The 23,091-nt window shown below is 34.0% G+C and overlaps 2 protein-coding genes across 2 annotated transcripts; both read left to right on the top strand.

The window, feature by feature from the left end:
• Window positions 1-1,321: 1,321 nt before the first annotated feature.
• Window positions 1,322-15,097, top strand: LOC146899909 (AP-1 complex subunit gamma-2-like). Its single transcript, XM_085737970.1, has 18 exons — window positions 1,322-1,520; window positions 2,873-3,175; window positions 3,297-3,438; window positions 3,892-4,065; window positions 4,615-4,794; window positions 6,101-6,255; window positions 7,871-7,961; window positions 8,058-8,221; window positions 8,775-8,829; window positions 9,253-9,375; window positions 9,461-9,556; window positions 10,765-10,892; window positions 11,219-11,323; window positions 11,427-11,686; window positions 12,530-12,796; window positions 12,883-13,058; window positions 13,478-13,582; window positions 14,492-15,097. Exons 1-18 carry the CDS (start codon window positions 1,489-1,491, stop codon window positions 14,585-14,587), a joined length of 2,652 nt encoding a protein of 883 aa, XP_085594096.1. The 5' UTR covers window positions 1,322-1,488; the 3' UTR covers window positions 14,588-15,097.
• A 6,752-nt stretch (window positions 15,098-21,849) lies between these two features.
• Window positions 21,850-22,602, top strand: LOC146899908 (uncharacterized). Its single transcript, XM_085736878.1, has 2 exons — window positions 21,850-22,086; window positions 22,186-22,602. Exons 1-2 carry the CDS (start codon window positions 21,850-21,852, stop codon window positions 22,600-22,602), a joined length of 654 nt encoding a protein of 217 aa, XP_085593004.1.
• Window positions 22,603-23,091: the final 489 nt, after the last annotated feature.

The following is a 23,091-nucleotide window of genomic DNA, read 5'->3' as shown; positions in this document are numbered from 1 at the left end:
GGATCCACAACTCATAAAGAAGATCTGACACGACTGGAAGATGAGGAGTACCATCAACAAATTTCAACTTGTTTATGGAGATTAATGTTACCTTTATTGAGCGAGACCATGACTAATAGTTTTTGTGATTAAGAAGAGGGGTAACTAGTATAATAGATGGATTCTCATTAGGATGAACGTAATAAGGATTGGTAGGGTTTGTTGCAAAATCAGCAAAAGGTTGAGTCTCCATTGATGAACAACGAAGAAACGCAATCGCCAAAAGGAAGAAAAACGGGAGTAAGCTAATTTGTTACCATATTGAATTTCAGAGAAAGAGGAATTGAGATGTAATTCTCATTTTATTGTTATGTAAAAATCTAATTTAGATAGAGCGCTGCTGTTGATTTATATACAAAGATATAAAACTATTGAAGTACCGTAACTAATATAAAACTAATAACTAGGGAAGAACTAACTGATTTCTGTACTATAAATGAGATAAATTAGCATCTTTATTGAATAATTTTGTTGATCTTTGTTTAATTTTGTTGATTTCATGTAAGTGTATCTAAATAATATTGATTTGAGTATGTGCCCATGAAAATTTTCTCCCTTATTAGTTCTAGAAATTTCATGCAGGCAATATCTACTAACATTTTTTTTTTTTAAAATAGACATGAGTCAGATCTCAAACCCCTTACCACATGATTAAGAAGACTAAATTCCTTACCACCTAGACCAATTCATTATAAGTAATTTAAATTATTCAAAAATATAATAATAAATAAAGTAATTTGAAGATTGAATAACTTTTTTTTCATAAAAAAAAACCTGATCTAAGTTATATCACAAATATTGATATTAGAGTAATGCTAACGATACTCATTTTAGCACACTCTTTCAAACATTTAGTCTCTTATCGAATGAAATACATATTAGTCATCCCTCACACTTAAAAAAAAAAAAATCATACATAAATGTTAAGACTTAAGATCCATGTCCATCTCAACCAATAAACAAAAATGTTAGAAAGAATGTGATAAATTATTTGTTTCTAGCATCATTCTTTTATAATTTATTAATAAGATGTAAATCAAATTATCAAAAAGAAAAAAAGCTATATACTTCAAAGGAAACTTTCTAGTTTAATGGAGTCCATGTCAACATACTTTATTAGTTGATGAGTTGGATTTGCTAGGAGAGAGAAGTGTAAACATGTGGGAATACAATATTAATGTTAGTTAGGACATTATAGTGTGACAAAAAAATAAAATAAAACATTTGCTTTTTCTTCAACATTTGATTTGATTTAATTTAAGAAAATTGATACAAAAACAGTAACGAAACCAAATCAACGAACGTTCCATTAACAATGCTTACAAGTGGAAGAAACAGCAAAACGAAAGAGAAAAGAAATTCATAAACTCTCTCAGATCCAAATTTTCGTGACCGATTCGGATCTCACCAAATTCAATTCAATTGGATCTATAATTTCTACTTCTAACCATGAATCCGTTCTCTTCATCCACGCGTTTGAGGTTAGTAATCAAAACAAGAACCATTGTTTACTGAGAATTTGCTCAAAATTTTGTAAAATTGTTTAGCACCAATGCAATTAGCCAAGAATTAAGCTAATTAATTTGTAATTTTTGTGCCATTATTGTTATTATTATTATTATATTAGTATTCATATTTTCTAATTAAGTTTATATAGAAGACATTGACAATTTATAGATCCTGTATGATTGTTACTTGAAAATTGTTGCATATGTGGCATTTTTACTTGCTCACAAGAGTTTAGCTTCTTGTTGAAAAGATAATAAATGAGAATGTATTTTTACACGGACACCAGACACGACACTTAGACATTGGAAATAATTTGAGAACTTAAAAGTGACTGAATGAATGTATCTACACATGTGTAAGTGTTGTTCATGGATACATTTTTAGTCTAAAGTGTCGGTGCTACATAGATTGTTGCCTCCACAAGTACGCTTATGGATCACGTCATTTTGATCATATTCAAGTCATGTTGACGTTGTTATTGATGCAATGTGAGTTGTTACTTGAGAGGGAATTTATTGTCACTCTAGAAAACTTAGGTTGTTTTAGGATTGAGGAGAACTTGTTAATGTTTGGGAATCTTATAAAATGACGGGAAGAAAAAGTGAAGCAGTGACCATGATGTTCAGGATTCCTATAAAAGAATAGGGTTTTAGCTGGATGGCATTGGAGTCAATAACTCATTGCTCAGAATATTGACAATAGGTGCATGCATATGCCAAATTTTATAGGAAGAATAGCTAGAAATATGGGGCAACAATTTGGAGTTTTGCAAGGTTTGGGTGCAGAACAAGTTTTTAGGCCCTGTGTTGTGCCAATGTGCTGTCCTTGGCCCTTTGCAATTGGAAAACAATAACCAATAGGCTATGCCTCTACAGAGTTCTTAGATTGGGGTTTTATCATTGACTTCCTTATGGTGTTCCGCTTATGATCTGTTTCATTGGGTTATCCTTGATGGTATATAGAGATTTGGAAGTCCTCTTGTACTGGTTTTCTATTAATTTGTACCGAGAATGATATTCTCTTCTCCAACCCTTCTGGGATAACTTTTCTCTTTCTAGTATAACATTATACATGGAAGTTGAAATTGAAATTATCGTCATTCAATACAGTCACTGAATCAATCTCTATTTTCCTTTCTACATATCTTGTGATTGTAATTGAAATTTTCGTAGTACTTTTTATGTGCAAAATCAAAATCAAATGCAATGTATTCCTATTTTTTTTTTTGTTGCAAAGATGATTAATGTTTATTGTATAGTTTGTGCATAATAGTTTAATTGTTGTTAGTATCTTTTAACCATATTGTTCATATCCCTTCTTTTAGGGACATGATTCGAGCCATACGTGCTTGCAAAACTGCGGCAGAGGAACGTACTGTTGTAAGAAAAGAATGTGCTGCCATTCGCGCTTCAATTGATGAAAATGACCAACACTACAGGCACCGGAATATGTCCAAGCTAATGTTCATCCACATGCTTGGCTACCCCACACATTTTGGTCAAATGGAATGCCTCAAGTTGATATCATCTCCTGGATTTCCAGAGAAGAGAATAGGTTACCTTGGCCTTATGTTGCTTGTTGACGAAAGACAAGAAGTTCTAATGTTGGTCACCAATTCTTTGAAACAGTATCCATTTTCAAGTCAATATTTCATTTCGTTTTATTCCTCATTTTTTTATATTCCATTTTACAAATACTCTAACGAGCAATATCAAAGGTGGGTTATGGAAACCTTAATTAAATCCCAGAGATCTCAATCATACAAATCAGTATATAGTGGGACTTGCTCTTTGTGCTTTGGGGAACATTTGTTCAGCAGAAATGGCTCGTGACCTTGCACCAGAGGTTGAGAGGTTGCTGCAATTTCGGGATCCAAATATTCGGAAAAAGGTGACTTTACCTTATATTTTGCGTCCTTTCATAAGATTATTACCACTTTAGGAACATCTGAACTGGATGTATTTGGATATTTGGAGTTATACATCAATGAATGCTCAGGAGAGGAAAACAGGCCATGGACACTTTTATTTTATGACTTCGCAATGCTTCCTACACATCATGACAACAACTTTCTCTTCACTTTAAGTAGTTAGTTTTGAAATTTCTCTGCTTTTATTCTGGGAGAGAATGGCTTATTATTTTTTCCTGTTTCTTAATTTATTTGATGGTATTTAATTAGTGGACTCAAAGGATCTTTTGTTGTATGGATTTGGTAACCAACAAAGAAACAATATTATGAGACATACTTGTTGTTCTTGTACAACTTGCCTACATCCAACCTACAAATATCCTGAATCTATAGATTTTTATTATAGTAAGTTGACTATACTCACTTTTATATAGGCAGCTTTATGCTCTATAAGAATCATAAAGAAAGTCCCAGACCTGGCAGAAAATTTTGTAAATCCTGCTACTGGCTTACTAAGAGAGAAGCATCATGGAGTTTTGATCACTGGGGTTCAGCTTTGTACAGAGCTGTGTAAACTTAGCTCAGAAGCTCTTGAACATATTAGAAAGGTACTTTCCTACCTTTCTTATAATTATTTTGTCTGACATAGTATATTCTGTAGCATGAACTCGTGATATGAACTGAAGTAATTTTGTCTACTATAGACTCTGCATTACAAAATCATTATGATTAGCTTGCAATTTTCTACATCATGGCACCACTTGTTAGTCTTTGCAAGCAAGTATACTTCATAAAAATAACACTCCCTCCATTCATTTTTAGTTGTCGTTTTAAGGTAATTTACATATACCAGTGAAGCCAATAAGTGTTGTTACTTTGATGATATTATTTTGTTTTTTCCTATAATACCCTTAACTATTTATTATCTTATTTTCCCTATATCTCTCTCTCTAATAAATTATTAAGGATATTATTGACTAAAAAAAATTATTGTTGCATTGAACTTTGAAAATGACAAACAAACAGAAACAATTTTTAGCTACTGAAGCGAGTAAAAAGGAACAGAGTATACTCTTTTGTTAAGGCATCTAAAACATATATGCAAGTGGATTTGATTGTGGTCAGCTTGTGTAATAAAAACTTAACAATTATTGTAGAAATGCACAGAAGGTTTGGTGAGAACTCTAAAGGATCTAGCAAACAGTTCTTATTCACCAGAGTATGATATTGCTGGCATTACAGACCCTTTTCTCCATATCAAATTGCTAAGACTGTTGCGGGAATTGGGCGAAGGTGATGCAGATGCTAGCGACTCTATGAACGACATACTTGCCCAGGTCAGTGCATATCATAAATTTTATTATCGTCAAGCATTGCAGACCCTTTTCTCTATATCAAATTGCTAAGACTGTTGTGTGCATTGGGCGAAGGTGATGCAAACTGCTAATACCTACTGATGTTTCTTAACATCTTCTACATTGATATGATGACATTTTGATATTGTCAAGCATCACTAATACGAAGATTGTATTGCATCCGAGTCTTTGCTCAAATGCCCAGCAACCAATTGGTGCCATCTATTTTTGTCTAGTTCAAATCACAGTTGACCTGTGAAAACAGTGGAAGGGCTTGAGCTTTCTTTTTTGGGGGTGGGGAATTGGTTAATCTTTGAACTTCAATAATCACACAACTTTAAGACATTCTTAATAGTTTATTTAGCACCCTTTGTTTTCATGGTTATACTTCTTTTGTTTATTTTTGTTCAATTATTTAAATGAAGGTGTCAGTAGGGCTATTATGTTGTAATGTGAGTGTGAGGAATATAGAATGAATGGATCATGAAATATCTGATTTTATTTTTTATTTTTTAATTTCATTTGGGTTTGCTATTTCTTTAGTCTTTCTCGTATATTCTTTTTGGCTGCACTGTCATTAAATCAGTAAAGCATTTTCCCTTTTAAAGTTAATTTGTTTTTATAGGTTTATAGCCAAAGTATAAATGTTTTTTCATTAATAGAAGAAACACAAAATTTATAGTTATATTGAAAGAAATGATGCCTCTACCAGGAATTTATAGAAAAAAGGGTTTTAATCAAATTTGTTATTTCTAATATTGTTTCTTATAGAAACATATGGATGCAAATATAGAAAAGAAAATAACACAAATGCCAAACAAACCTTCTGTTTTCTTAAAAGTGAGAATGGGTAGCTACAATTTATATTTAAGCATGTTACTGCGATAATTTGTTTGCCTGTTTTTCTACTTTCTATGTATACTACACTGATAATTGAGGTTTATATTAGACTAATCAATTATTTATGTCAGGGTGGGTTAGAAGGGGGAAGGAATATATGGCCTCCTGGAGAGTCAATGCGTGCCCAAATGTTTGGGCCTAGACCAATTAAATGTTCTGCTGTAGTTATGCATCCATAATTTGGGCACCGTTAAACTCTTCAATATTTTCACGCACCAAACCACTTGATGAAATAATCAAATTAAGTTCATTAGTTTTTACTGCATTTGTTTAGTTCTGTTTTTTCTTTATCAAATCTTTACAATGGTAAATGAGTTGACAAAAATTATTTACTGTATTTTCTTTATTAAATTTATGGTTAAAATTTTTCAACTTACCTGTCTTTTAGGTGGCTACAAAGACCGAGTCAAACAAAGTTGCTGGGAATGCCATTTTGTATGAGTGTGTTCAAACAATAATGAGCATTGAAGATAACGGTGGATTACGTGTGCTTGCAATCAATATCCTTGGAAGATTTTTGTCAAATCGGGATAACAATACCAGGTAATTTTCAGAAAATAAAACATCTGGACTATTTATTTATTTTTTTTTTTTTTGAAACAGCGAAAGAAACCGCTTAATATTAAAAAACACTATTCCGGAGCAAGAAATGCACAAAAGAGTTGTCACCGAAGATGCATCAATGTTCTAGAAAGGTACATCAACACAACCAAAAACTAGGAAAACAAGCCCTACCAAAGGGCAAAAAACAAAAACCTCTAAAGACCAAAATCAGATTACCCCAGACACTTCAGTGGATTAGTCCATCAAAGGTTAAAATTAGAATCAAAGCTGTTAGTCTTCACTTTAAGCCTTGAGGTTCTAGCTCGGTGATAAGAGTTTGGCCTTGTAACCTCCAGGGACGGAGTACAAATCCCCTCAGGGTTGGTTATATAGTGGCTATTAATGATGCTTTAATAATAATTTCCCCTCTCCCTAATTTTTATTAATATAAAAAGTGACGTAGGTTCCTTCCTTCATTAGTTACTGAGATACTTTATAGAATCTATTAATGTCATTGAGAGTCCAGTAAGCAAGATTTATCAGCATTTTTTTCTTTTGAAAATTGCACACTTACTATGATTGAAAGCTTCCCAAGACAATCCATAGGAGACTGAACAGTTGATCATCTGATTTAGTGAATTGTTGCCTTACCAATTTTGCTTTTCATTGGTCAGATATATTTTGAAAATAAAGGAATAAAAAAGAGGAAGAGTTGTTGGGAATTTAAAGATATGACCATGACTTATGCATGATTATGACAAATAGCATGTCTGAAGGTTAATTAATTATCCGATACAGGCATGAAATTTGCTTGGCCCTCTACTCTGAAGTTTGAATTATCGTATAATTTTTTTTGTGAAAATCTTGTTTGTCAGAAGCAAATTCACATTTAGCTTGTCTTGAGAAATATCTAACTTGTGCTTCTGGCTGCTTGCAAGCAGAGGTATATATAAGTTGTCTGATTATGAATTAGGAAAACATTTGGGTGAAGGCAGGAGTAAGAAATAAATTTTGTCTAAGTGCAGTTTTTAAAGGGTTATTTGTCAAAAAACATTTTATATTACTTAACAAACAGATAACACTTCTTAATGGAGATGCAGAAGCTACTTTTTTTTTTTTTTTGAAGAAGCTAAACTAGCCCACCCAAATTGACACTAGGGAGAACCGAACCTGAGACCTTGAGGAGGAGCACACTCCAAGGTCCCAAGCCAACCCAAGTGGGTTGATGTAGAAGCTATTTATACCCTTAACAACAGTTTTCTCTTTAACTTCAGTCACAAGGACTTCTAATTTTAGGCCCAAACCTATAAAATGAATCATTTGAAATCATTTTCTCCTTCTGTGGTCATTTATAAATTCCGAATTAGTTTAATAATCATGAAGGCTTGTATTTTTACACTTTCTCTTCTGGGATATATGGCATGAATACCATTGATAATCATTCACAATAGCTTGACATATTGCAATATCTTTACTAACAGACTAGTTCCTATCTCGTGTTCGCCACGACCTGTACTCAATCAGCTTTTTTTGTTTTCTTTTTAAATTTTAATGTTTTTATTTGTGGTTTATGCACTTCATTATTCAAATGAAATTTTCCAACTTCTCCCTTCAGATATGTGGCACTGAACATGCTGATGAAGGCTGTGAGTGCTGACACTCAGGCAGTGCAGAGACATCGTGCAACGATTCTGGAATGTGTAAAAGTATTAATTCAGCATCCTTTCTTCTTTCATTATTTGATGATGAAGCTGAGTTTTCTTTTACACCTTGAGAAGATAGTGACTTGACTTCTTGTTTAGGATTCTGATGCTTCAATTCGGAAAAGAGCCCTTGAACTTATTTATGTTCTGGTGAATGAAACCAATGTGAAGCCCTTAACAAAAGAGCTAGTAGATTACCTTGAAGTCAGTGATCAAGATTTCAGGGAGGACCTTACTACCAAAATTTGCTCAATAGTTTCAAAGTGAGTCTAGGACGTTCTCAAAAACATTCCTTTTTCAGTGCACATAGGACATTTTTTATCATTCATATTCTTTTTCATGTTTTTTGGTGGTGGTGGTGGTGGTGGGGGGGGGGGGGGGGGGGGGGGGGGGGGGAACCAAGCTAGAGTTGACTGTTTAGTATTATGGTTAGAATGAAAATGTATTTTTTTTTTCTGTATTAAAAGGTTTCTTGGGCCATTCATGACTTTCCGTTAATACAAGATGGATTGATTTGTTTAAAAAATTTCACTTTTGTTGATGATTAATTCTTAAAAGCTTTACGAACGATTTTTCATTTATTTTTGGGTTAACAATAGTAAACATCTTGTTTGTATTTGATCCCGTAATCTATGCATTCTGGATATTTCTGTGCTTTCTTCACCCTGTTTCTTTTCTCTGGTAAATAAAATAGAAGCGATTTGGCCCATTTTGCATGAGCATGTTCCTCTTTATCAGTTTAAACTAGAGAGGATTTTTCATCAGTTGACCTGCAATATGTTTTGGTTAATTAGCATTCAATTATTTGCACTTCAGGTTTTCCCTTGAGAAGATCTGGTACATTGATCAGATGGTTAAGATTCTGTCCAAGGTATGAATCTAAGAAACAAGCTTTTGTAGTGAACTAAAATCTCCAAGATGAAAAACCCGTTCGATGTTAGTTTATAGGTATTAACCAGTGATGTATTTTCGTGTATGATAAGTAGTTAATTGTTTCTCATCTCTACAACTGGCATGCTACATCCCATTAAAATCGATTTCCATGACAGCTTATTACATTTTTCCGATAGGCCATGCATAATATTTTATTTCAATTCATGTTTTTATGTCTCTATCCCTATAATAAGTACCAAGCTGCATTGCAGCTTCTATGTTGTGGTCACAAATCATCCCTGGATAAATTTAGTGTTGTATTGTATATTTGTATCACTAATTTGATGCTTGTAGTGTCCATATTTCCTTCTATTAATTTAGAAATTAAGTGCAAGTATTGATCTCTATGCTATGCTAGTAGGCCGGAAATTTCCTAAAAGATGAAGTATGGCATGCCTTAATTGTTGTCATAAGCAATGCTTCCAAGCTTCATGGATACACTGTAAGAGCATTATACAAGGCATTTCAGACGTCAACAGAACAGGTGCTTGTTAACAAAATATATTAATGCTGTTGATTTTCTCCTGCTGCCATTTATGCAATATAACATTGATGAATATTTCCATCAGGAAACTTTTGTTCGTGTTGCAATGTGGTGCCTTGGAGAGTATGGCGACTTATTAATCAATAATGTTGAAATGCTTGACATAGAAGATCCAATAACAGTAAGTGAATGGATTGTTGGCATTTTATCTGTGATGTTTCTAATGTTGCTCATGTTCCATGAAAATGATAAAGTCACTTGATCTCAAGTAATAATTTAATAAGTTGATACTCATATTGGTACTGCTAGCTACACACAAAATATGCTCTAGCTGTTTTTTAAATAACAACAAAAGCCTTCTCTCTTGATGTGAGATCGGCTCAAGGATCAAACAATATCACAATATCCTATTGGCTATTGTAACCATGCCTAATGATAGACCATTTAAATATTGTATTTTCTAGTTGACTTTGACATATAATTTTTGTTAGCTCCTCCAGTTAACTACAGGACTACCCTCCATCTAATTTACCTTTCTAACCGTGGCTCCTACAGGTCCACCTAAGATTTTACTATTTTTTCTCAATAGTTGCTACCCCAAACATAATATTTTGTTGAATATTCATGACATAGATCAATCAATGATGATATAGTTCTAATAGTTTTTAAAATAAAATAAATATAAAAAAAATGTTCTAGTACCACCCTTTCTGATGAGGCTTCCTTTTGTATAGCTCCCATTTAGATGATGATACATGATGTATTTGTAATTCTATATAGTAGGAAGTCTAACCTTGCAGTACTGATGTCATGTTACAAATAAAATCCATCAGTCTCAGTACCACTTGATCACTGTTGAAATAAATTATCTGGTTCTTTTCCTGTTTCTTTTGTTGACATCCTAGAGGTTAAGACCTAGAAAAACTATAAGAGAAACTGTTAAGTAGGATCTAGAGATTGATGAGTTGGAGAAAGACATGGTTTTTGATAGAACACTATGGTGCCGTTTGATTCATGTAGCCGACCCCACTTAGTGGTTATTGTTGTTGTTTGTGTTATTTTATGCTTAGCATTTGTTTGTCTAATTTGCAGAATTCTGGGTATGATGGCACACTAAAACTATAAAATTTAGATCCTGGCTTGCCGTACCTTTCTTTTAAATTCTCATTGCTTATTTCAATTTTGTAGGAGTAATGAGCCAATACTAAATTCCTTGTGTTTTAGAGATGTAGGTTATTAGATCACTTAACAATGGTTGGACTGTTGAATATTTATATAGTAGCACGCAGGAAAATTTACAATCAATAATCTTGCATTATGTTTTTTTGTTTTTCTTTACTTTGTCTTCTATAATTGTCTTTTTATTCTTCATCTATTTGATATGAGCAGGTCACCGAATCAGATGCTGTGGATGTTGTTGAGCATGCTTTAAAACGCCATGCATCAGATCTTACCACAAAAGAAATGGCTTTGGTTGCCTTATTGAAGCTCTCTTCGCGGTTCCCTTCTTGTACAGAGTATGATATGCTTTCAAATGTTTATGAATACCTATCTATACATTATACCATAAAATGAATTTTTTTCATCTATACGGCATTTGCTTTCTAGGAATGTAGTATTCAAGTATAAGCCCAGATGATCAGGCTTAAAATTGTTTGAAATATAACCTGATTGATCCCATGCATGTGTACTCGTGTCTATAACAAATAATGTTTCTTTTTCATCCATGTTCTTCAGTCCTTTTATAAATCAAATACTTGTGTACATCTAATAATCTCATACCCTCTTTTATTTGTACATTTGACATGAAAATTTTAATTTCTTGTTTGTTCTACATGTATAGGAGAATCAGAGAAATAATAGTTCAGTACAAAGGGAACCTAGTGCTAGAATTGCAGCAAAGATCTGTAGAGTTCAATTCCATTATTGCAAAGCATCAAAATATTAGGTGAGGCTAATCAAATTGCTTATGTAATATGTTGAGAACTTGAATTTCTACCACCATCTTTTAAGAGGAATCCCATAATCAGAAATTTTTCTTCGATATGCAGTTCTACACTTGTAGAAAGGATGCCAGTTTTGGATGAGGAGACTTTCAATGCTAGGAGGGCTGGGTCTTTGACAGACGCAGCTTCAACTCCAACAGGACCTTCAGTTAGTCTTCCGAATGGAGTTGTCAAATCTGTGGCTCCACTTCTAGATTTGCTTGATCTAAGTGCAGATGATACTACTCCAGCGCCGAGCTCTTCTGGTAGTGATTTTCTTCAGGATCTTCTTGGTGTTGATCAGTCAGTTGTGTCACAACAGTCTGGTTAGTGTTTGCGCTTTATCTAATAATAATCCATGTATAAGTAAATATCTTTTATCTAAGAATATCCATTGTTGTTTATTTCACAAATAAGTAGCTCTATTTATGTTTTGAACCACTTGGTCAATAGTTAAATCAATATAGAATCGACAGTTTTTTTCCGAGGAGGTAAAAAGATAATTCACGGAGGAGCAGAAGAATACAAAGAAAAAGGACAAAACATCCTCCAAAGAAATTACAAAATATAACATGTAGAACCTGAATGGTTGAATCTAGTAACAGGGCATGCCAATCTCTTTGCATGTCTATTAAGGAAACGTCTCTATAGAGACCATAGGCAGAACACCATAGAGAAGGAAAATTTGGAGAAACATAAAACTATGTATCCCAAATGATATCCAAAACTGAAGTTCCCTTGAAAATTCTGGCATTCCTTCCAGGGAATTCCAGCCAAAGGAATTAAAGAACATCAAGGACAAAGTACTGCCACTTCTTTACAAAAATCAAAAGGAACTAATGGTTGTAGATTTGGTAAATTTTAAAATGTAATTGTTGTTATTAATGCTTCTAGAAGATATAGGATTTTTTCTGTCGGGTTTAGATATATTTCAATGAAATTTACGGTGTTTTGTGGGTTTGGTTACATTGAGATTATAAGTAATTTACGAAGTGCAACTTGAATAACACAATAGTTCTATCTTCAATAAAGGAAAATTAAGAGACAGAAACATAAAGACACATGCATCTTTTTGTTTTTCTGAAGGCGGAAGTTTATTGACGAAGATACATTCAATCATAGTTACGGTGAACAGTGCAGTCTAACATTATTATAATGTATGATATTAGGTGCTACTCATACTTCAAAAAATGGCACAGATGTTCTTTTGGATCTTTTGTCGATTGGATCACCTTCTGCACCTATTGAATCACCTCCTGCACAAAGCAACTCATCTATAATTAATATGTTATCCCCCAGTACAAGTAAAAGGGAACCGATTTCATCATTGGATGATCTCTCATCAGTTTCACTTTCTTCACGAGCATCTTCAACTGCTGGAGCTGCTTCTATGACAGATTTATTGGATGTTTTTGCCTCTGGCCCATCAGCAAGTGGTAAGCTTTGTTTAGCAAATGCAAAATAACATTGATTAATATTAAGTCTAATTACTAATTACCCATTTTCCTTTTGTCTTGAATAGAAAACAATGGACCGGTTAATCCGTCTATAACTGCATTCGAGAGCAGCTCCTTGAGGTTGACATTCAATCTCTCAAAACAGCCAGGAACCCCACAAACAACCAATATCCAAGCTATCTTTATGAATTTGTCCTCTAATGCATATACAGATTTTGTTTTCCAGGCAGCAGTTCCAAAGGTATGCCCGTCTATGCGCTGTTTTGCTTTTTACATGTACTGTCAAGATATTTATAGGAGAATTTAACATATAATTCTGATCTACTGCTTTCAATTGTATCATGATATTTATCGTCTTACGTTCCATGATTTCCAATTGCTATTGAAAATATCTTCCCATGCCTTTACTTGATATGTAATTGTATAAACTTCACAATACAAACCAGTTTACCACAATATGTAATTGTTACTTCTCTAAAAGCAAAGAGTTCTAGCAATACAAGTGTCTGCACCTGTCACTACCTGAATCATTTCCTTTGCATTAGTGTATTTACTTCTTGACATTTGAGTGCTACATATGTACATTTTGAAAATCTTGGGCAGTTTTACTCGTTATATTCTTCATCTATTCCTCACGTATGTTGGTATTTCAATTTTCAGTTTCTTCAGTTGCTCTTGGATCCAGCTAGCGGCAATACTCTCCCTGCTAATGGAAAGGGCTCAATCACACAAAATTTAAGAGTTACTAACAGCCAACATGGAAAGGTAAATTTTCCTTGTTGTTTACAAAGTATTTGTGCTCTATCATGCAGGGACGGAACTAGAAACTTTTATTAAAGGAGGCGAGAATTTAACACTATCTTTTTTTTTTTTTTTTTTTGTGTGTGTGTGTGTGTGAGTGATACCATAAACTTGCGTTAAACTAATTTATGCACATATTACATAAGCATAAATACTTATTTACAAAAAAAAGTTTTAATTAAATCTCAACACTTTTATTAATAATTAAGGCGCCTTATTTTTATTAGCTCAAAACAAAACTTCCTTTTGAAAGAGGCAAAATGCAAAACAATTTTTCTTAATGCATAACAATTGTTTTTACAAGTTCACCGAAAAAAGCAATTGTCTTTACTAAGTGAAAACTACTGGCATTCTGAAAATATGTATTATGTGGTGGCGTTAGATTAGTTTGGAAATGTCTAGAATGACATGAAACTACAACCATTTTGAATTGAGGTGCATCCAAAACTGAAAAGTGCTTGGCATTCAATGATTAGCAAAAAGAGAATTAGTTTATTTACTTTAAAGGGTTTTTCTATCATGTGCAAATTTGCACATGTTAAGAAATTTAAAGTAGTAACTTTTAGACAAACCCTAATTTAAATTACTACTAGTACTAATTAGAAGTGGTGCAAGCAGCCTAGGAGGCAGAGTTATCTACTATGCAATACCCCCCACATACAATGTTTCACCGACAGCCATCTCTCTCTTAGGAGGCGAATATGCAAAACCCAAGTATACATATATAAGAATTTTATGGAACTTGGGGGTGCGACAGCTCCTAATTTGATATACCTAGTTCCGTCCCTGCTATCATGTGCCTTATGATTTTGTGTTCAAGTGCTTCTTAAATCAGACTTGTCAGGCTGACGGTAAGCATCTATTCTTTTACAGAAATCTCTTGTCATGCGTATAAGGATAACATACAAGATAAATGGAAAGGATATACTGGAAGAAGGACAAATCACTAATTTTCCTCGTGATTTATGAGGCGAAATTGTCAATGGCAGCGGTCATTCATTTTTTACACATTTCATACTAGTTATGTTTGTGTTTCATTCTTTCAAACGAGGGGCCAGTATGGTTCAAGCAACTGGAACCTCTCTTCGGATCAAAGTTGAGGTCTATTTGGTGGCTTCATATTTTATTCTTCGATGTTTCTCTTTCTTCCTTACACATTTTATGTATAATAGTACAAAATATTCCTGTATGAAAATGTCGGAAATCAAATTTTGCCTTTCGAGGCACTGAGTATAGTGTCATGTTGAGAATATTTTAGGTGCTTGCTTTTTTTCAATAGGTTTTTTTTTTTTTTTTAACAAGTTTTTTTTTTTCTTTTCAATATGTAGTTTCCAGTTTGGCTGTTTCAGGTCATTTGTGTTGAAAGCAGTTTGATGTCTCATACGAACTTTAGAGTTTAACATCTGTTATGTAATATTTTATTTTGTGTAACATTTTCCCCTCGAGATTTAATCCAAAAATTATATCAGGTATTTCTTATTTGATTTTTTTCTCTCTATTATCCTTTCTTGCTTGATTTCTTGCTGTTAATTGAAAGCAAAGATTTCCCATTATGAAGTCTGTGATTTATCTTCTGTTGAAAATCACGGGATAAGATGGCCAAAGATCATACACATCCGAAGGATAGAGAGCATATGAATACTCTTGAGAATTCCATTAAAAATTTGATTGAAAAAGATGATGCAATGAGTACATTTTAGTCCTATTTATAGGGCTCAATTGACTAACCAATTGTGTCACCAACTAACTAACCAATTGTGTAACGAACTTCTAACTTATCTAACTAATTGTGTAACAAACTAACAACTAATCCTACTTAACCAACTAATCCTAAATCTTAACATCTTTGAAACCCATGATTGCTAACATTTTTTATTCTGTAAACTCTAATGCCACAATAATGTTGTTGTAAACTTTGCATATTAGATGAAATATAAACCTAGGGTCTGATAAGTAGTCTCACAGGTTCTACTTTTATGCCACTTGGTGGAAACAGGCTAGTTACGTAAGTGAAGAGAATTTGTATGTAGATAGTTCTTCTTAGTGAAAGGTTTGTGATGGTAAACTCTTTGGGAAGAGATCTGGCTCTAACAACCGACAAGTGTTTGTTTACAAATTCATTAAGGATAAATTGGGATGGATTAATGTAGGCCTTTAATTCTTCTAGGGTTTAAGGCAAGGTGATCCAATATCTTCATACCTTTTTTGTGCTTTGTTTGGGGGGACTTGACCATAGGATTAAGGATGTCGTACCTTTTGGCAAATGGAGTCCCTATAGTTTTGGCAGGGAATAGTCCTAAAATATCAGCATATGTGCTTCGTTGATGATTTGATCCTTGTAGTTGAAGCTTCGTCCTTTCAGGTCAATTGTATTAGAGATATTCTCCAAGAACTTGGTGAGGTTTCGGGGCAAAGAGTTGTTCTTCTGAACTCTGTTTTTTTTTTGTCCAAGAATATTCCAGATCATCGAGATCTTTCTCTGAGCCAATCCCTTGTCTTGAGAGTCTGTCTATCTTGGAGCTCCTATGCTTCACCAGTAAATTTCTACGAATTTATTTTCTTTCTCTTGAACAAAACTAGGAAAACACTGGATGGTGGGAAAGTATTGATCTTTTGCAAATAGAGTATTGTTGGATCAAGCTATCAATAGTCCAAGTTATGTCGTCATGTTCTCTTCCCCCTTGTTTCTGCTTTCTTGGAAGCTGAAAAACTATCTACAGGTTTCATTCGGGGATACATTTTGCTGTCCCTAGGAAGGTGAAGCGGTAAGATTCAAGAATTTGAAGCTTCTAAAGAAGGCTCGCATGATGAAGTTATCTTGCTATATGATCATTGACTCGATCAAGCTTTAGGTTAAAATCATGAATGCTAATTACTGTTGTGGTATGCTCAACATCTCTTCCTTAAAGAATAAAATCTAGCTTTTCTAATCTACGGAGAGCTATTGTAAATGGTTGTGCAGACATTAAAAACAATATCACTTTAGTGATTAGAAACATAGATGATGGTAAGTTCTGATAGGATTCTTGGGTTCCTAGTTCTGATCCCCGAATGGAGCTCAGTCATGGCCAGGTTCCTCATCAATCCCCGATGTTTCCGTTTTTCATGTTCATTTATGAAGCAAATGGTTTCCGGGATTGGATACAGATTGGCAGTGGTTTTCTGCATCAATTTGTGACAGATATGCTGCTATCAACTCCCCCTGACCCACTCAGTAGGTTTGCTATATTTCCCTGCGGTAGTGTTACCTTTGATGTCTATTTCTCTCAAGTCCTACCTATAATTTGTTGCTGCATCAACATCCCTGTCAATTTAGTCAGAGTGCCAACTTCAAAAAGACTGGACATGGAACCATCCTCAATACTCATGGAATTAGAGCTTTTCTTTGGAATAAAAATCTCATTCTACTTACTCACAAATGTAGAAAGGTTGGTTGAAGGTATGACCACCGATAATTTGTGTTCACGATGCAATATTTGCACAAATCTATTATGCACTTTTTGAAAGATTGTGGTACATAGAATTTCAGTCTAACCTTAATTATCCTAAGGTTTGGAGCAATTTTTTAGTATTGGTATGGATGCTTGGATGGATTGGCACCTTGATTAGATTTATCATCTTGAATTTTGATTTGAAGATTGTGTGTAACAGTGCTACTTCTCCTAAACTTATTGACATTTCTTGTCACATTGCTGATAAAATGGATTGTATCCTTTGTGTTTAATGGATTCGTTTTGAGATAAATCATTAAAGAAAACGAATTTTACAAAATAATAAAAAAAGGGGTTACTATAAGAAGAGTGTGAATAGGGGTTACTAAACACCATTTGCAAGAAGGAGGTAATCATTACAGTTTGATGCCGATCTTTGCATAACAGAGCGCTAAAGTATCTGGTTTGAGTGGGAGGAGGGCATAGCGGTAGCGGCGTTTGATGCTCGATCTTTGCAGAACGGGTATTCAGTGCCCAACGATAGTGGCGTGGTTGTTATTGATACGAGTGGTGGGGTTGTCATTGATTGGAGTGGTGGTGGGGTTGTTATTGATTTGAGTGGTTGTTATTGATTCGGCGTGATTTTGAACTTTTTATTTTATTTTCAAAAGATAGATGTGTTTTTGGAGCGAGGTTAACGGTTATTTAAATATTACAACCGTAGATAACTATTAAAAAATCAACGACAATACACATCAATCCGTGTGATAGTCGACAAGTAAAAGCCTATAACAAAAACTGTGTTTTTCTTTTAACATTAAAGATTCTTATATTATAGGTTTAATTACTCTTTTAGTCCCATAGTTGTATTATATGTATGATATTTAGTAAAAGCCTATATAACACGAAAGTAATCTATACTTATTACTAAATATTACTTTTTTTTAATAAAAAAGAAAAGATTACTTATTTTAAATAAAAGAAAGGTTTATATAACATATGTTATTTATTATTAATATTTGCCTAAAATATAAAATAAATAAAACATTGCTATCATATAAAATAAATAAAACATTGCTATCTAAGTTGAAAAATTATCAATAAAATTAGTGTTTGTGTGATATGCATACTATTTATTGAAAATCTATATAACTGAGAAATAATAATAAAAAAAAGATCGCTCATGTTATCTATATTATATATAAAGAAAACAACACCTTTCAGTTTTTTTTGGGCTGAGTTTTTCTTTCCAAAAATGCCCTCAATTTTCAATACAAATAACACATATAACAAATAGATAAAAATAAATTTAAATATTAAAATAAAAGTGTCACAAACACAAATGTCCATTTTTTTCCTTTATCATTTAAAAAGTGTAACAAACTAGATGAGTGTATCTATACTTACTTTTTCATTATCCCAATTATACCCTTAAACAACAACTTTTTCTATAATAAAGATTGTTGTTGGTGTCATTAAAAAAATAAAACTTAGATTATATTTTTTTGGTTATATTGTTGGTTTCATTGAAATAGATAATCATGATTAGTTTGATTTGTTATAATTTGAAAGCAAAAAACATTTATATTTTTGACTTTTAATCAAAATTAAAATTTCATAAAAAAATAGCGTTCATAATTTTTAAACGTTAGTGCAATAAAAAAAGCGGAAAAGACGGGCGTCTTTTCGCTAGTAATCCATAATTATTTGTTGGTGATATAACTCATAGTTTATTATTAATATCTACCTTTTTGAAATGAAAAAAAATAAATGTTAGCTATATAAGATGAAAAATTATCAAGTGTGTGTTTAGAATTAAAATAATGAACACATGTAGACAAACATAATTATTTCCTTATAAATATATAAAATTTGTTAAAATAAATAATTTATTCAAATAATTATCTAAAATTTTCTCTATCAATTTATTATTTAAAAAATGAATAAATTATCTAATAAATTTAACGAAAGCTATGCTAAATAAATATAGTTTAAAATGAAATTTAATGAAGAAAACTGAGAAACAAATAAATGATATTTTTGAAAGAAAGAAACAAATAAATAGGTAGAATTGAGGACAAAACTCATGTGCATTTTTTTTTTAAGGAAACTCATGTGCATTTTATCATGTGTTTTTCGTATGGTTCTTAGTTAAAAATACACTTTATGTGGTTATAACATACTAAAAAAAAATTGTCAAAAAAAAACTATGAGAAAATCATGAGTAGTTACTCCCTCCGTGCCAAAATAACTTAGCGTTTTGTTTATTTCACACATATTAAGAAAAGTGTACAAGAGAAAGAAAGAAAAAAAAATTGTTGAGTGCCATTGTAAAATATTGGTATATTCACCATTATCATAAATGTAAAGTAAAATATATTATCCATGGCATGTTAGTGTATTTTTTTCAAGTTTAAATGTGGCCGCGTCAACTGTTGTGTTTATTGGATTCTTGGATTAAGAATTTTATATGGAGCGGGAATATTCACTCTAGGAAGGTCTGCACGGTTTCTTGGAAAATAATGTGTTGTTCTTGGGCAGCTGGGGTTCTCGATATCAAACCCACCCACTTGATTAATGATTCTTTAATGTTGAAGCTGGCGTGGGAGTTGGTTTCCAAGGATTGCCAATGGGCTGCTCTCTTTAAGCAAAAGTATTTTACAAGAGTATTACTTTTCCCACCCTATGGCCTCCTCGCGCGCCCTGTAAAAATTTCAAAAATACCCCTGGTCCGGATTACATTTTCCGAACAAGATTGTTAGTGTTTCCGGATTATACAATCCGGACCAATTCGATATGCATATTTTGTGTCTTTCTTTGATGTCAAGGGTCTCTGTTGACCGTTATACGACCCCCGCATAAGCTGCAAAGCAATTGCAGGGGTCGTATGAGCGGTCAACAATGACCATGACACCACAAATCTCGTAAAAAACTAAATACATACGACGAAAATTGAAGAAAAGTGGTGAAGTGTTTTATGGAAAACTGAATCCGGACCAGTTGCTATACGCTTTTTTGTGTCTTTCTTTGATGTCAAAGGTCTCTGTTGACCGTTATATGAACCCCACACAAGCTGCAATGCAATTGCAGGGTTCATAGGAACGGTCAACAATGACCATGACACCACAAACACTCCTACAAAACTTAAAAAATTTGAAGAGAATGGAAGAAAATAGGTGAAGTGAAGAATGATGGTGTTTGTTGAAGATGGAAACCTATTTATAGCCTTAAACAAGTCCTAGGTCATTAATACAGTCAATGAAAACGTGTTAGTAGTTGTAACCGTCCAACCACTAATTGATGGCACTCTTTCAAAAGAAGCCAAGCAATCTTTCAAAAGAAGCCAATGCTGAAGCATTCCGGATTATACAATCCGGAATGTCCTTCGCCCTACAAAGAAGTGCAAACGTTCCCCTCGTTCACCATAAGAGCACCATAATCGCACTAATCCGGAAAATATATTCCGGAATTTAAAGGTGCATTCCGGATTGTATATTCCGGAACGCCTCAGTGCCATGGCCGGTGGTCTTCCACACGTGTTTTTTACTGTGGTCAAGTCAAAAACATGTTTTACCACGTTTTTTGACTGCATTTATTCCTTCCCAACCGTTTTTCACCCACCCCTCCCTATAAATACCCTTCCAAACCCCACCATTTCTCACACCATCCCTCTCCTCCTCTTCTTCCTTCTACAACCATGGTTTTCTATCGTTGGCCTTTCATAGATAAGGGCCTCGTTGAAAACTTTCAGGGTTTGTATGAACGGTCAATGAGGATGGAACCGCGCTGCAACAAAGCGCGGTTCATCTGAGGTTCATGTGGGTCAGTGTGGTTATTAGCTTCGCCTGCCTGGGCGTAAGTTTGAGCACCCTCTTCCCTCCTCCTCCGGTTTTCCTCCAATAGCCAAGCTACTGCTATGTCCTATCACATAGCAGTGGTTAGGCTCTTAGGAGATTAGAATTAGGCTCTTAGGAGATTAGAATTAGGCTCTTAGGAGATTAGAAATAGATTTAGGATCTTATGTAATAAGCTTAAAAAGCTTGAAAATTATTGTAATGTATTGTTCATATATTAATAAAATGAGTTGTTTTTATGTTTTTGTCTTTTTATTTCTGTTTTTTATTTTATTCGCATTTTATTTTACGAATTGTAGAGCTTAAAATTGCAAAAGTTCTGCTAAAATACTAGTCCGGATTTTAAAATCCGGAGACATCTGAAAATTACTAACAATGCATTTCGGATTACGAAATCCGGACTAGGGGTAAAATTGGAAAAAAATAGGGCGCGCGAGGAAAACCATAGGGTGGGAAAAGTAATACCCATTTTACAAATGGTAGGCCTTGTTCGCGTTATATAAAGTCCTCGGTTTGGTCTAGTCTCAAAGTGCACATATATACGGTTACTTCTAATTCTACTTGGATTATTGGCACCAGTGACAATATTAATCTTTGGTCGGACAATTGGCTTGGTGAACCTCATCTCGATTTGCTTCAAATCGACACCAGCATTCATGATATTTTTTCGGAAAAGTTACAGATGTGATAGAAAATGGCATCTGGAATTTCTCGGGTGCATTGCTGCATCACATGACCCCTTGGTTGGCTACAGTGATGCTGCCGATCTCCCCTTTCTCTGATATGTTGGTGTGGCTGCACACTACGGATGGTAAGTTGACTGCAAAACAAGCTAGAATTTTTCTGACACCTGCTACCCCTGCTCTTCATTGGTCGGATATGATATGGCGGTCTAGCATCCCGCCATCTCATTCTTTCATTTTTTTGGCGCTTGATTCATGGAAAGATGCCCACTGATGAAAACCTTCGTGCTAGAGGTTGCGTTACTGTTTCTGCTTGCATTTTTTGTATGAAATCTGATGAAACTTCGGTGCATTTGTTCCTCCATTGTCCCTTTGCGGTGGAGCTTTGGACTTGGATTGGGGGTAAGCTATATTGTGTGATAGATCTTGTTTCCGTTATCTCCCTCATGGACTGTGTTCCCTCTAGGTGTTCCTCTCATGCCGTAGACATCTATGTGGCGGTAGTGATTCACACTTTACATATTATTTGGCTCTTGAGGAATTCTCTTCGGTTCTCCTCGGATGTAGTGTCTATTCATGCTGCCAAGGTTTGATTACAGGCTGCTATAGCAATGAGTGGGAACTTGCCTGTTGGTCATTGTTTACTATCAGATACTCCTATTCTAGATGTTTTTTCTGTTGCTCCGCACCATCGACGTTTCAAGGATATTATTACTGTATTTTGGGAGGCACCTTCTTCACCCTGGATAAAGGTTAATGCAGATGGCTCAATTGTTGGTAATCATGCTGCTTGTGGTGGTATTTTACGAAATCATTTAGGTACATTTCTTGGTGCTTTCACTTGTAATTTGGGTCTTGACACACTTTTTTCATCGGAGATTCAAGGATTTATCTTTGCCTTGGAGTTTGCTGCCCAAAATGGTTGGAATAATATTTGGTTGGAGAGTGATTCTACTAGTGCGTTAGCCGTCTTCAAAACTCCCTCTTTGGTTCCGATTTTGCTTCGCAATCGCTGACATAATGCTTGTCGGCTTGGGGTACAGGTGCTTTCTTCCCATATATACCGAGAAGGTAACGTTTGTGCTGATAGGTTGGTGAATATGGGACATGCAGTCCAGGGAGCGGTTTGGCTTTCTTCGTTACCATCTGATTTAGACTATGATTTCTTTCAGGATAGATGTGGTCTTCCAAACTACAGATTTCCTTAATCTATGGTTGTTTTATTTTGCTGTTTTTTGTTTGTTTCTGAGGGTTTTGGCCTAGCCCCCCTCTTTGTACATATTTTCCCCCCTTTTTGAATAAAATTTGAGTTTGGCGACATAGGATGGAGGTTACCCGGGATGTCAAACTAGTTGGGATGTCGGTGTTTCCACTAGATGCTTGTCCTCTCTCCCAATTCATAAAAAAAGTAAAATATATTGAATTGAGAGTGATACAATTAGTATTAATTAAAGTTATAATTGGAAAAAAAGTAATTAATTTTGCATTGAATTATGAAATGAATC

Source organism: Medicago sativa, chromosome 8, assembly GCF_051527215.1.
Source record: "Medicago sativa cultivar Bolivia chromosome 8, Bolivia_mono, whole genome shotgun sequence".
NCBI lineage: Eukaryota > Viridiplantae > Streptophyta > Magnoliopsida > Fabales > Fabaceae > Medicago > Medicago sativa.
This window is presented reverse-complemented; position numbering and strand designations above follow the sequence as displayed.